General features: G+C 39.5%; 1 protein-coding gene across 1 annotated transcript; it reads right to left on the bottom strand.

Annotated features, from left to right (window-relative positions):
- Positions 1–7,427: 7,427 nt before the first annotated feature.
- LOC109188002 (protein FAR1-RELATED SEQUENCE 5-like) lies at positions 7,428–9,423 on the bottom strand. Its single transcript, XM_019338459.1, has 2 exons — positions 8,881–9,423; positions 7,428–8,544 (listed from the first exon to the last, which is right to left on the bottom strand). The coding sequence occupies exons 1-2, from the start codon at positions 9,414–9,416 to the stop codon at positions 7,428–7,430; spliced, it is 1,653 nt and encodes a 550-aa protein (XP_019194004.1). The 5' UTR covers positions 9,417–9,423.
- Positions 9,424–14,537: the final 5,114 nt, after the last annotated feature.

Here is a 14,537-nt window from a genome sequence, read left to right as displayed (position 1 = left end):
ATATATATATATATATATATATATATATATATATATATATATATATATATATATATATATATATATATATATATATATATATATATATATACATAGGATTCTATTCAAATACAAACGGGTCTTAAAATACAAACGTGCGGATTCATCAGGGGCGTTGGATTTTGGGTTTGGATGGCCAGGATTTAATTAATTATTTAGGGTGGGTTTTAATAAATTAATGTGCTATTTTACGGTAAGGGGGGGGGGGGGGGTATTTTGGGGGGTTTTGATTTATTTTAATCGGTTCAAATCCTATAGGGATTGAATCATCATTGTGAGACATCGTTTTTCCCGGGCGATCCCTCTTTCTCTGCTTTCCGGACTCTCTCTTCTTCTCTGCCGTGATCGTGCTTCTGCTTTCTCGCCGGCGATTCGTGGCTTCATTAGCAGTTTGGACAATGGGCGTAGAGGGGGACCGTAGTGGAGCCAAGCGGAAAAAGCCAGGTATGTCTTGCCCCCTTTCGCAGTGTTTGGCTTCGGGTGTTGGTCGATTATGCATGTGTGTTCTCAGCACTAGGCGAGTTATGTGTGAGTGGGTGGTGGGGGGTGGTGGTGGCAGACGGTGGTTAACGGCGGGTATTGGTGGCGGATTTAGAATAGGGTTTTATTGGGATTTTTTTTTTCTTTTTTTTTTTTCAAGCTCAACTTCAAACAAAATTCACTAAGCCAAAATTTACTGTTAAATTCCAGTAAGGTTGGGGTATATGCCAGAAAACAAAAAGGAAGATAAAAACGGCAGAGATCGAAACTCAACTTGTACATAACTAATACAATAAAATTGAATTTAAGCACCCTTGTCAGATTTAGCAGCAGTGGCTGCGGCTTGACCACGGAGACGACCAAAATTATTGGGGTTCTTTATAATTTTGGGGGTGTATGTTAATGTCTTTCTAGAATTTAGTTTTAAGATTTATTGAGAATTTTAAAATTTTCATTGTTAATTTATTTGAAATTGGGAAATCTAAACATCATTTAATAGTTTTGGGGGGTCAATTCAACGAACCAGATCATTACCCAACTCGGACAGTCTGAACTCAATGCATATTAGTGTTATTTAATTTCACTCCTGTACCGATTGTTCGATTGTTGGTAGCTAAAGGTAAGTTTTTATAATTTCACTCCTGTTTTTTAGATTTTTGTTCTGTAATTGTTTCCATCATTAGGTGAGCTGTGTGTGATTGGGGGGGTGGGGGTAGGGGTGGTGTGGACAGTGGTTCCCGGATAGCAGCTTGTTGCTGTGTGTTTTTAAGCCACTGCAATGGAATAGAATTACATATTTCAGAACTTTAAAGTGTAAATAAAAATGAAAACACAGTGATGCCTCTTCTCTTGAAAACTGTCCTAAAACCATCAACCTTCTCAATGTTGGTTGTGCCTTTTAATGTTTAGTAATGATGCGGATAGGGACCTTGTGTGGGTTGCCCATGTTTAATTAGTATATTGAAGAAGCCTGGAATTGAATGTCTTAGGATTGTAGCAGATCCAAGAGGGAAAATCATGGTCTTTTGGCTCACAATCCAGTGAACGCAGTAGGGAAATTGACTGCATGAGTTTTTTTTTTTTTTTTTTTTTTTTTTTTTTTTTTTTTTTTTGTATAAATGAATAAAATTAATATTACAGAATATATTTTTAAGCATATTTGAATGAGATCTTTTGAACGATACTCATATTAATATGTATTGAATCTTAGTTGATGCACTTGGTGGTATTTGTGTGTGTGTAGTTTTAGTAAGTGGGTTATGTTTATTGAATTCAAGGGTTGGTTAGGTGCAAGTTTGTGGTTTGGAGTGGTGGGGTTTTGTTTGCATGTTCGTGGGTAAATGGGTGCGTTTGCTATGCTTTATGCGTGCTTAGTGTTGTTTAAATGTTACTTCACGTGCTTGTGCATGTTTTTTGTTTGTGCAGCTAAAAATTCTAAGCGTGCTCAGTCAGATGCGGGTCCTTCGGGGATATCTGAGGATGATAGTGACTTTGTGTCGCCGCCTAGGCCAATCCGCCCGAGGATTCCGGTAGAGCTGTCACAGGAGAACGCCCCTGATTGTGAACTCACCCCTGAGGAGGATGATTTGTATCCTACAGTGAAGATGAGGGCGCAGTCGGTGGTATTGGTTAATGCCCTGAAAGACTTGAGCTTTCAGGAGAAGTCTGACATTCGGGAGCTCGGGTTTGGGGCGTTGTTGGACTTTGAGGTTGAGGATCTTCCTCCGCGGCTTCTGTGGTGGCTGCTGTATAATTTTGATAGCCAATCGAAGTCGTTTGATCTTGGGGGCGGGAGATCGTTGGTGGTGGATGAGAGTGATGTGGAGTTGATTTTGGGGTTTCCGCGTGGTCATATTGATATGGTTCAGCGGGATAGACGTAAGATCAGCAACACTTTGAAACACTGGAGGGGGTTATTCGAGAAGTCCAGGTACAGGGTTACCCCTTCGGAGATTAGTGTTAGGATGGTTGGTGCGGTGGATGGTGGCGTCTGGTTTAAGCGCCATTTTCTTATGTTGGTGCTCTCCACATTGGTTTCTTGTATGTGTAGCGGCTATGCAAACCAGATGTATTGGCATCATTTTGATGATGTGTCTAGCGTGCGTGATTTAAATTGGTGCAAGCTGGTGGTCGACACGTTGGGTGAGACGCAGTCTGCTTGGCGTTCGGGTCGGCATAAGTTCTTTATTGGGCCGGCTGAGTTTGTTACGGTATTCTTGGTGTAATTTTTTCTGTTTGGTGATTTCTGTTTTGTTCTTTCCCACTATGTCGGTACAATTAATTTTGTCATTATTTTTGGTTCTTTTTTCAGTTGTTTTATGTGGATCGTGTTGTGCATGGTGCGCGCTCTGTCCCCCGGTGTATTCCTGGTCTGCGCGGTTGGTCTTCACGTTTACTTCATGAACGGGAATTTTCCGAGATTCTTGGTGGCGGGTTTGGCCTTGGTATGATTGAGCCCCCCATGCTCAATCCGTCTTCAGATGCAGTTGATTATGGGCCAAAGGTATGGGTTTTGTTGGTAGGCATTCATTTATGTTTATGTTCTAGGGGTGCACACGGGCAAGTGGTGTTTGTGTGTGTCTTTATGGGTGGGTTTTATTTAATGTGTCATCCTCTTTTGTTGGGTTAGACATTCGCAGATGTTGTATTAGAAAGATCAAGGTTGTTTTCAAGAGATATTTTAGAGTTGGCAAAGCAGGGTCCCGTTGGTGCTTTTGATGGCGGGTTGCTTCGACAGGTGTTTGAGGTTGTAAAGGCTGTTAGAGAGGTGCGTTCTGATGAGCAGCCCGTTGTTTTTAATGATATTCCATCCTTTAGTCTAGGTATTACGCAAGATTTTCCTGATCGTGAGGGGGCTGATATTGGGGATGTGGTTCGTGGTTTGACTCCGGCCAATACTGGTCGTCCTTTTTCTGGTGTTGAGGTCAGTTTTGTTGGGTTACTTGTGTGCGTTCACATTGGTTTTGGTTTTGTTGGGGTATAACTCATTACTTTTTTTTTTCACTCTATTCCTATTTGCTAGGGTGGTCCGATCCAAGAGCATGGTGGTGGCGATTCCATTGTGTGTGATATTGGGGCTCAGGGTGCTTGCCCGGGGGGTTCAGAGTTACCTGTGCATGTTGATGCTCCGTTATCTACGCCGGTTGAGCATGGTTTGGTATGTTTGTGTATAGAGGAATGAGATTTAAATTGGTATAAATGGATGGATTTGATGTGTGCATTCTTTTCATTGGGGGTTTTTTTTTTTTTTTCAAAAATTCAGTTGCTTTGTTATTTGTTTATAGTAGGTGTGGGCATGCTTGCGAATTAATGGATGCATTTGCTGTATAAAGTTGTGTGGGTTGTTGTGTAGTAATGTTTTTGATGCGTGCGTGGATGTGTATAAATAGATGCACTCGCTGCAATTTTTGTCTGCTCAGTTTAAGTAGGTGGCAATTTTTTAGTTTGAATTCAAGACTTGGGTGTTGGTGCTGTCACTTCTCATGGTTAGCTATATACTCATAGTTGGTGTGATGGATTGAGCTTTTATGTGTGGGTGTGGGTGTGTATAAATGGTTGCACTTGCTTGCACTTATGGGTGCGTAGTTTAGGTGAGTGGCATGGTGTAATTTAAATTCAGGACTTGGTTGTTGATGCTCACACTTCTTTCTGTGCAGCCATCTGTTCGTGGGGGTGAGCCTAGCCGGTGTCGGTCTAACGGGCGTATTTGTCAAGCCCCTGTCAAACGGTCTAGGGGTGTTACTATCCCGCCGGATGCTTTGCCTTTGCAGTTGTCAAATCTGGATCTTGGGTTTCCACCTTTAGGCAATCCAGAGGAGTCGGTTATTTGCAACTGATTGTTGTGTGCAGCTGAGGGGGACATGTTAGTTTCTGGAACCATTTCTTAATAGACATATTGTGTTGGTTATGTGTGTGTGATTGGTGTGTTTTTTTTTATTACTTTTGTGTAGGGAGGAGATTTTGGTTGATGTGGGTGGTAGTGTGGCGCGGTGGGCGGACTTGATGTCTTTGGCACCCGGGTCTTTGGTTGAGGTTGGTGTTGTAGACGCATGGGCTTGTCTGTTAAATTGTCGGGAGCGGTATAAGGAACCGAATGCCCCTTCTCGTTTTTTTGCCTCCACTCTTTCCACTGTTTGTAATTGCATCTTTTTGTGGTATGATAGTTTGACATGTTTAGGTGTTTTTTTTTTTTTTTTTTTTTTTTTTTTGTGCTAATTTTACTCTTTTTGAAGCTTCATACTGTCGTGGATACCTCCCTTGATCGGGATAAGCGGTTTGCGTTGTTCAAGGATAGGCTGCACGAGGAGTTTCAAGCGACGCCATATCGTTACATTTCTGAAGTTGATTTGGTATGAATTTTTTTGTTGTTCATGGCTTCTAGACTGCTTGTCCTTCATATTCTGTGTGCATAGGGATTGAGTTTTGTGTCTGTCATTTTGGTTTTAAGGTGGTGCGTCGGTGTTTTTTTGCAGTTTATGTTCCCCATTCTACGTCAGAAACATTACTTCCTTATATGCGTTGATTTTCGAAAATTCCGGTGTGAGATAATTGACAATTCGACTCTTCAGCCTAATACGAAGCTGAAATATGGGGATTGCCCAGAGGATTTGGTATGTCATATATTTTGCACAGTTTGGTACTTTTTTTCCTCTTTGCGCTTTTCGGTTTTTGATGTCTGCAATCTGGGGTGTCTTACAGTTGGGCATGCTAATGGAATTCTTTAGCACTATTCATCCGGGGAGGTCTTCGATGTGTGCGTGTTTGGAGCCAAAGCGTATGCAGATGAGTTGGCAGGATGGGAAGAATACGGTTGACTGCGGGGTCTATATCATGCGTCATATGGAGTCTTACATGGGGTAGGGAATGGCCAGATGGAGGTGTGGGCTTAGAAAAGGTAACGTTGGTCAGCTCAAGAAGTTAAGGTTATGCTACATGAAGGAAATCGCAACATCAGAGTTCAATTTACTAAAGTCTGTGAATGTTGTTCGGGCGTATAAGTTTGTGACATTGATCCCGTAGGTCCGTGTCTTTGGTGTCTTTAGTTTAATTGATATTAGTTCGTTGTTTTTGCCGTGGTATGCGTACCTTTTTGGGGTTTTTATGTAGCTACCATTGTTACTGTGTATGGGGGATTAAGCCGGTATTTAGTTTGTTGGGTTCTCATTCTTTTTGCTAAGTAAGGGCTGCACCTGTGTAACCTCATGACGTTTGTTTATTCGCAGTTGGTTGTTTGTTTATTAGTGTCAAAATTATGTTATTAATTGCTTCTTGTTTAATTATATTTTGGTATCTCATTTGCTGGTGGGTTGCAGCTCTGTGTGTGTTTGGATGCACAGTGTTTTAACTTAGGGTGCATAGGTTAATGAGTTATGCTTGGTTCTCTATTCATCTAAAGTACACAGAAGGCAGTAGGTCTATATTATCTAATGTGCGTGTGCAACTATTTAATTATCAAGTCATGGGTAAAAAAAAATGGGATACAATTAAACTCAAACGTGTAGTTTACTATTAGCTTATAGGGTTTACTAATTGAAAGTACGTGTGCGCAATGGCGGTTCTAAGTGGGCATATCTGTTCATAATACATTGGGTTTCGTGGGTCCATTTAAATTTAATTGTATACGGCTATTGGTAAATAGGTGGGTGGACCTTGGCGTTAATTAGTGTGCGTTCGCAACGGATTACATGTCAAAAATGTGTTGTGAGTTTAATAAATTTCTCCGTAGTGAGTGTTTTGCTGTTAACTGGCTTACTTATAGAACGAGGGGGGGGGGGGGGGGGTGCACAGTGGTTGGAGACCGGGTGCATAGTGGAACAAATTAACTAGTTGACTATTAACGTGTAGGCTTAGTGCACAACTATTTAATTATAAAGCCATGTGTGAAATGGTATGAAATTAAACTCACCTAAGTAGTTTTCTATTAGCTTGTAGGGTTTTCTAATTGAAAGCGTGTGTGTGAGCTGGCGGTTCGAAGTGTGCATGTCTGTTCGTAGTACATTAGTTTTCATGGGTAAAATTAAAAACAGTCCAGTTGAATTTAATTATATACGGTTATTGTTAAATTTGTGGGTGCACCTTGGGGTTAAATACTGTGCATGTCTGTTCGTAGTACATTGGTTTTCATCGGTAAAATTAAAAATGGTCCAGCTGAATTTAATTATATACGGTTATTGTTAAATTTGTGGGTGCACCTTGGGGTAAAATACTGTGTAGTCGCAACTGAAGGTGGCAAAGATGGGTATGAATTTAATAAAGTTCACCATGGTGAGTATTTGGCTATTAACTCATAGGCGTAGTAATAAAACCTATGGGTGCACAATGATGGTGGACCGGGTGCACAGAAGAAGATATTAACTAGTTTACTATTAGCGCGTGGGCGTAGTGGTAAAACTGTGTGTACACGTTGGTGGTACACAGTGTGCATAGTTGAGCGAATCAAGTAGTTGACTATTACACTGTAGGTTTAGAAATAAAAACTGTTTGCACATTGATGGTAGTTAGTGTGCATAGCTGAACAAACGAACTAGTGATGGATAAAATTCTAATATTTGACAAGTATCTAATTCAACTTTAAATTGTGCTAGAATTCGTAGTATTTTAAACCACTGGAGGCTACTCGTCTGATATGTCTTTTCTTTCTGGACAATTCCGGCTGTCGTGGCCCGGTTGGTCACAAGTAGCACATGTCCTCACCTTTTTCTTCGTTCTTTCCATTGCTTTCTCTTTATTGTTCTTTAATTGTTTCCCGCTGCCCTTGTTTTTTGTAACATTGGGTGGCTTGATTTGGATCTCGGTAGGTGCAGTAGCGTTGACTATTGATTCAATCACTGATTGGTGGCTGGTGCTTGGGTTGGCTTGTTGCTTAGCACTCTTTAACTTCCCGTTTAGCTGCTGCATTGTTGTCAACATTAGAGCCATTTCATTTTCACTTCCATTAGCCAATCCCAAGCAGTTGTAGAATTCATTCCAGAGTTGGTTCGCAATTGATTTGAGTTCGTTCCCCCTTGCGTATTAGGGCTGCCTTTCAACACAATATCATACATTGGCCGTGCACATGCGTCTCTTGTCCATCGGGGAACAATATAGTGTCCTGGTATTTCTTCGATGCCTTTGTCCTTGAAAATTGCCAGCACATGCTTACATAAGATTCCTACTCTGTTGAATTTGTTGCAACTGCATTCTGTTTTGTTGGTAGCTTCTTGGTGTGTTACCTCGTACAGTTTCGCACCTGTTTCGTGTACAACGTACCTCCGGTTCCCGGCCTCAAGTGTCTTATTGGTGATTTTGCATGTGAAACTTCCGGCCCATATTTCTTTTTGGAACTCGTAGAATATGTTGATGGTGTACAATGCCGCTGCTTGGCGTTCCATGCCCAACGGGGTTTTCGGTTCAGGGGTTGAACCTTCACAGTCTGCGTTCAACTTTACCTGGTTATGCCTCTGTTCTTCTATGGCGCGGTTGTATTGCATTATAAACTCGACTAGGCTGCAGTGGTGATTGGTGAATTTGCCGAAATAACTGTTCTCCGATTCTGAACGTGATGTTGTTTTGAGTAGTCCTCCCATGAGTATATCTTGGAAATATGCGGGTATCCATGATGCACGTGCCTCGTACAATTGGTTAAACCACCTGTGCTCAACAAGGTTGTAATCTTGCATTACCTTTGCCCATTTCAATTCAAATTCGGTGGCACTTAAGGTTTCATCCCATACTGCATTGTTTAGGGCCTTTTTAAAGTCGATGTTCTTTGCCAGTGCAGGTCCTGCCTTGTCCCCGACTTTTGACATGATGTGCCACATACAGAACCGGTGTCTCGTTTCTGGCATAATGTTGGGTATTGCGACTTTTAGTGCCAGATCTTGATCTGTAATAGTACATCTTGGTGTATACCCCATCGCGGTTTTGAAGCTTTTTAATAACCACTCATACGACTCCACATCTTCTCTTGCAATGAGGCCCGCTCCAAATGTAATGCTTCGTTTATGGTTGTCCACTCCTGTGAACGGTACAAATACAAGCTTGTATCTGCATGGTGTATATTGTTTCTCAGTTAGTGCACAGACATATAATAGTAAGACAAGCCTCATTTTTTTTTTTTTTGGCCTGCCCGGCAGACATATAATAGTAAAACTGCATGCATGCTGTTGTGCACTCACGAATACATAGGGGTGCACATAAAACATCACAGTGTAATTAAGCATTGATTCGATCGCTTCAATTACCAGGGCTGGTGATCGGATCTCATGGTTTATATTGTGCATACAATGTTTAGTAGATGTGCATGCATGTGTGTTTGAGTACTAACACATACTGGATAACAATTTCATTAAATTCAACTACTTTAATTGGAGTCATATGTACCTGTTCGTGCTGTACGTAGCGTCGAATGACATCACGTCGCCAAAACATGCAAAATTCTTCCGTGATATTGCGTCAGCCCAAAACAACCGGCATAGTTGTCTATCTTCGTTTAGATCAAAATCGAAGTAGAAGTCTGGGTTGGCCTCTTTATTTTTGTACATGTCTTCTACCACCATTTGTGCATCTGCTCCAGCAATATACGCCAACAAATCCCTTCTGAAGTTGCAGAAATCCGTGGATGTTGCCCCTATATCAGTAAAACTTCCTACCATTTCTTTGTATAGTCTCCAAGATTTGGTAGAACCAATGTTTGCCCTTGCACAGTTTGCTAGGAATATTTTATGTCCAATATCCAACTTCCTATTTATTTTCAAGAAGGGTCTCCCAATGTCTGAGCATAGGCAGTGTGTGTGCCATAACTCCACTGCATGGACCGTATAATTGCCGGTCTTACACCTTGTTATCACAATTCGGGCCTTACAACCAACTCTTTTTGACACCCGCTTTCTTTTCTTTGGTTGTGTGGTGTTTACCATGTCGGTGGCTGTGTTACTGCCCTTCTTGGGGGGCTTGAATCCTTCCCGTGAGCATAACATGTATTTTATGTGAACTTTCCATTCCCTATTCATGCGCATTGTTCCTTTTCTGATATCAAAACCGACAGTAATTGCGTATGCCCGGTAGAAGGCTAGTCCGTCTTCTAGTGTTGCAAATTGTTGCCCTTCATACGGGGTGCATTCACTTTTGCAGGTGGGTAACCACCGTTTCGTTCCATCGGGTAATATGATCATTTCACAATCTGTTGCTTCTTCTTCAGTATGCTCTTTGCCTATAAATCAAAGGTGTGTTCCGTAAATATTAGTAGTATTTTTTGGCACTAGTAGCGCTGTTAGAATTGCGTATAATATAAATGTTAGAATCTGTGGGTGCATGCATGTTCAAACTACGGTACGTTGTGTGCATTTGAGACTAATAACGGGTGCACTCTATGAACACAACGCTACATTCCCTTCCATCACCCTTCCTGTAATCAGTCCATGATTTCTAGTACATACAGGAATAAATTATGGATGCAATTCCATCACATATACTACGAGTACATACAGGGTTAAATTATTTACGTCTTTTGACTCCCAAAGTTTTATTCCAGTGCATTCAATTGTTTTTTTCACGGATGAATCGATATGCACAATAATAGGGGTTCAACTTTATGGTGTACTTACCTGGATTGGCGTCATCCATGGAGTCGAAGTTGGCATCATAATTTCGTTGGTCTTCGTCGGCCATGGTGTTTCCTCGCGCGTCCATGGAGTCTGTTTCTCACGTCGATGGGTGCACGGGGGATCAGTTCCGGTTGGGTGGTGTGTTTGTCGTTGCTGATTAACTATTGCATTCCTTGTAGTATTTGAATTCCTTAATTATAGGGTGCCATACGGGTTAGGAGTCGTTTCAGAGTAGGAGGTGTGTGTGCATTGTCAATATTACCCTTATGAATAATAATTAGTAGTCTGCGTCTCCCATCGTAGGCTACATCTCATCCGTTCATCTTATCGCATCCTATGGCTAGTTCTTGTCCACACGTTTGTATTTTAAGAGTGTTTGCATTAGAATGGCACCATATATATATATATATATATATATATATATATATATATATATATATATATATATATATGTGTGTGTGGTGTGTGTGTGTGTGTGTGTGTGTGTGTGTGTGTGTGTGTGTGTGTGTGTGTGTGTGTGTGTGTGTGTGTGTGTGTGTGTGTGTGTGTATAGACTTGTGAACCTATAGAACATCCTCCCTTATTCATACATATTCATATAAATTGTTACAGTCATATTATATACAATAATATCCCTAGCCCCAAAACCATACACATGTACCCTAGCTATGATAATCTTATATGCATCAATGAGTTTGCACTTAGCATGTCCTAACCCTGAAATATCATTCCGTACAAATTACATCACTCTTATATACACATATCCTGAGATAGCCCTAATTCCACATTTCCCCTCGCATGACCTCCCTGTTACCACCCCTACCTTCCCTAAGTAATTAAAAACTTTAGCCTCATCATCAGGTCACCAATTGATTTAGGAATTAGCAATCAAGAGTCTTCAATTCTAAATTGTTTAGGTATTCTGGGCTTCTAAAGGTAAGACTTATGCCTACTTAAAATTTATTTACCACCGAGATAAAAATAATTTTCCTAAGTAATTGTGTGATCAAATTCTGTCAAGACTTCTCAAGATAAACCTTTTAGTATCTGAGAACCTATGCTATTTTACTCATAATTATTAAAAAATATTTGTATACGAATTGCATGTTCCAATTATAGGTGAAAATTTATATTTTCGCATGTAATGCACATAGCTCGCACGTTTATGTCAAGACACACACTCACACACATTCATATATATATATATATATATATATATATATATATATATATATATATATATATATATATACACACACACACACACACACACACACACAAAGCATGTTAAACAAAACTGTATATTATAAGGCATCCCACTATGCATATATGCAATATTATTAATTACAAGCAATCTCTGCATATAATCGCCAATACTTGTTATGTGATTACCCACCATTATCCATGGTATGCAAAATAAAGATACTAAGTCTATTATCTCCCCAGAATCTATTTACCACATAAGAAGTAAGAGCCTTCCTCCTAAACTACTTACAATCTTTTTCTCAAAATTTGATTTTCGCTATTTGGATAATTGTTATATGATTTATGACCTTCCTGGATTTATATGACAATTGTTTGGTTATGTCACGACGTTGAGTACATGAATTTAATTGTTAATCATGCATTAGTTTAACACGTTGAATAATACATACATGTGTTTTATGATTTCTATAGGGCTAGTTATTATTTAAAGACTAGAAACATGTTCACATACCTTCATACTCTATGCCTATAGACTTAAGGAGTTGCATATTTAGCATAATTACGACTGTATACATATAGGCACGACAACTTGCAGGTCCCACATATAACATGATAGTTAATTATCATACATGTTAGGCTTGCTACTCTATAACTGTGGGTATTGAGTATAACTTGTTTAGCACAATAATTAGGTAGCACTACAAAAAAAAAGCCAAAATAACGACGGATTTAGCGACGGACTACTTCCGTTGCTAATCTAACGACGATTTAGCGACGACTTTGTGACAGATTTTATTTATTTTTGGTTAAATAGATATTTAGAGACGGTTTAGCGACGGAAAATTGTTGTCGTTAAATCCGTAGCTAATATTAGCGGTAAATATTGGTGCAAAAATTAGAGACAAAGTTGCGACGGATTAGCGACGGAAATTTCACGGGATAATTTCTTAATTATAATAGCTACAGATTAGCGATTGATATCCATATCCGTCGCTAAATTTCCAAGCGGGGTTAGTTTGTGCTTACATAGTAGCGACGGATCATCATGTCCGTCGCTATATTTACATGTGAGATTTATTGAGTTTACATTTTAGCGATGAATTATCAATTCCGTCGCTAGACTTATCATCCGGATTTTTTTTTATCATTTTAATATTTTAAACATTCTAGCAACGGATATCAAATCCCTCGCTAGTTAGCAACGGAAATTCGTCTCAGTCGCTAGAAGATACAAGCTAGAGACAGATTAAGCTTTAAAAAAAAAAAAATTAACCACGGAATTTGGAACCGTCGCTATCTAGCGAGGGAAACTCAAAACCGTCGCTAACATTAATACACCGTATTACACATCTGCCTAACCCTAACTAGTCGACTCAGTTCTTCCGCAAATTATGCCATGGAATCGTGTTCAACGAGAATGGTGAACACAAGGCAAAACGACGTCGTTTTTAGGAAAAAAAAAAAATTTCGCAGATGTGGAGTTAACGGCGCGCGTTTGATCAAATTATGAATTTTCTGTTATGAGATTATGAATTTTATGAAAATTCATAATCTCATAACAGAAAATTCATAATCACATAACAGAAAATTCATAATCTCACAACTGAAAATTCATAATCTCATAACAGAAAATTCATAATCTTATAACAGAAAATTCATAATCTCATGGTTCCAAAGTGAATGTGTAGGCATGGTTCCAAAGTGAATGTGCAGGCATGGTTCCAAAGTGAATGTGCAGGCATGGATTCATAATTTATGAATGTCCGTGATTTCGGACGGGAATATGTAGGCATGGTTCCAAAGTGAATGTGCAGGCATGAATTCATAATTTATGAATGTCCGAAATTATGAATGTAATGAAAATTCATAATCTCATAACAGAAAATTCATAATTGCATAACAGAAAATTCATAATCTCATAACAGAAAATTCATAATCTCATAACAGAAAATTCATAATCTCATGGTTCCAAAGTGAATGTGTAGGCATGGTTCCAAAGTGAATGTGCATGCATGGATTCATAATTTATGAATGTCCGTGATTTCGGACGGGAATGTGTAGGCATGGTTCCAAAGTGAATGTGCAGGCATGAATTCATAATTTATGAATGTCCGAAATCTTTGTTCACCTCAAATTAAAGTAAAACCGCAAAATGTGAAAATAAAGAAAAAAAGTCACGTAATTAATTAAGAAAAAAAAAAGAAGAAGATAATGGTGTACTAACACCGTTGAATGGTGAACACGGTTCCATGGCATAACGTCCTTCTCTCCCCTAACACTCAAACATTTTTCTCTTGCCGACGACGCGCAACTGAGACGATGTTGACAATCGCTTCCCCTGCCGCCTTCTCCGCCCACCGCCAACAACCGCTATTTTACTCTGACCGCAACAGAGACGGCGCTGCTTCTCTGCCAGAGTATCCTTCCGTCCATCACTTCCCCTGCAACCGAGACGGCGCTGCTTCTCTGCCGGAGTATCCTTCCGATCCTCATTTCCCCTGCCGCCTACGCCAACAGCCGGTATGTATTTCACTATTTTGTGAGTTTTTAAATTTTTTGATTTGGGTGTTTGCGGCTGTAGAATGATTATGCGATTCTGTAGCAGCTGTATGATGATTATAGGATTTTGTGATTACAGGATGAATGTAGGATAACTATATTATGCGATTGGTACGAAATTTTCATGAAATCTGGATATCAATGGGATCATTGCCTTTATTTGTGATTATAGTCTTTATTTTCATGAAATCTGGATGTAGGATGAATGTTAGTTGGATTATTGCAGAAAAAAAGAAAAAAGAAAAAAGAAATACATAATGGCGGTGGCCTCTGTAGTTTCTTTTGGTTGGTTTCTGTGTATATGTTGTTGTTGATAGATTTGTACATGTGGGTTTGGCCATCCTCAAAGTGTTTTCTTGAAGCAAGCTGCAGATTGGAGGTGACATTTTAGGGTATAGTAGTGATTCTATATATGCTTGTCTTGATGTATGTGAAAAAGATGACTTGTTGTGTCATACAAGGTTAATGTAAGTAGCAAGTCTTTAGTAGGAGATTAATGTGTGGTTTTGATGATTTTTGCCATTTTTCTAGCTTATTAAAGATTATCAGTTAACACTGGAAAGAGAAACATTTATAGAAAACATTGATCTATCAAAGTAACAAATAAAGTAGACTGGAGAGATACTAGCTAGGATCTGTGTGAGGGAAAGATAAAAAACTAGAATGTGG

The sequence above is a fragment of the Ipomoea nil genome, unplaced genomic scaffold (assembly GCF_001879475.1).
Source record: "Ipomoea nil cultivar Tokyo-kokei standard unplaced genomic scaffold, Asagao_1.1 scaffold0191, whole genome shotgun sequence".
Classification (NCBI taxonomy): domain Eukaryota; kingdom Viridiplantae; phylum Streptophyta; class Magnoliopsida; order Solanales; family Convolvulaceae; genus Ipomoea; species Ipomoea nil.
Note: the sequence above shows the minus strand (reverse complement) of the source record. Positions and strands in the feature narration are given on the sequence as shown.

Bases quoted from the DNA above. Each gene is read 5' to 3' on its own strand.
- LOC109188002 (XM_019338459.1), bottom strand. From the start codon at position 9,416: ATGGTAAACACCACACAACCAAAGAAAAGAAAGCGGGTGTCAAAAAGA. The intron at 8,545-8,880 runs GTACATATGACT...TACACCATGCAG, and splicing joins GCTACGTACAGCACGAACAG to ATACAAGCTTGTATTTGTAC.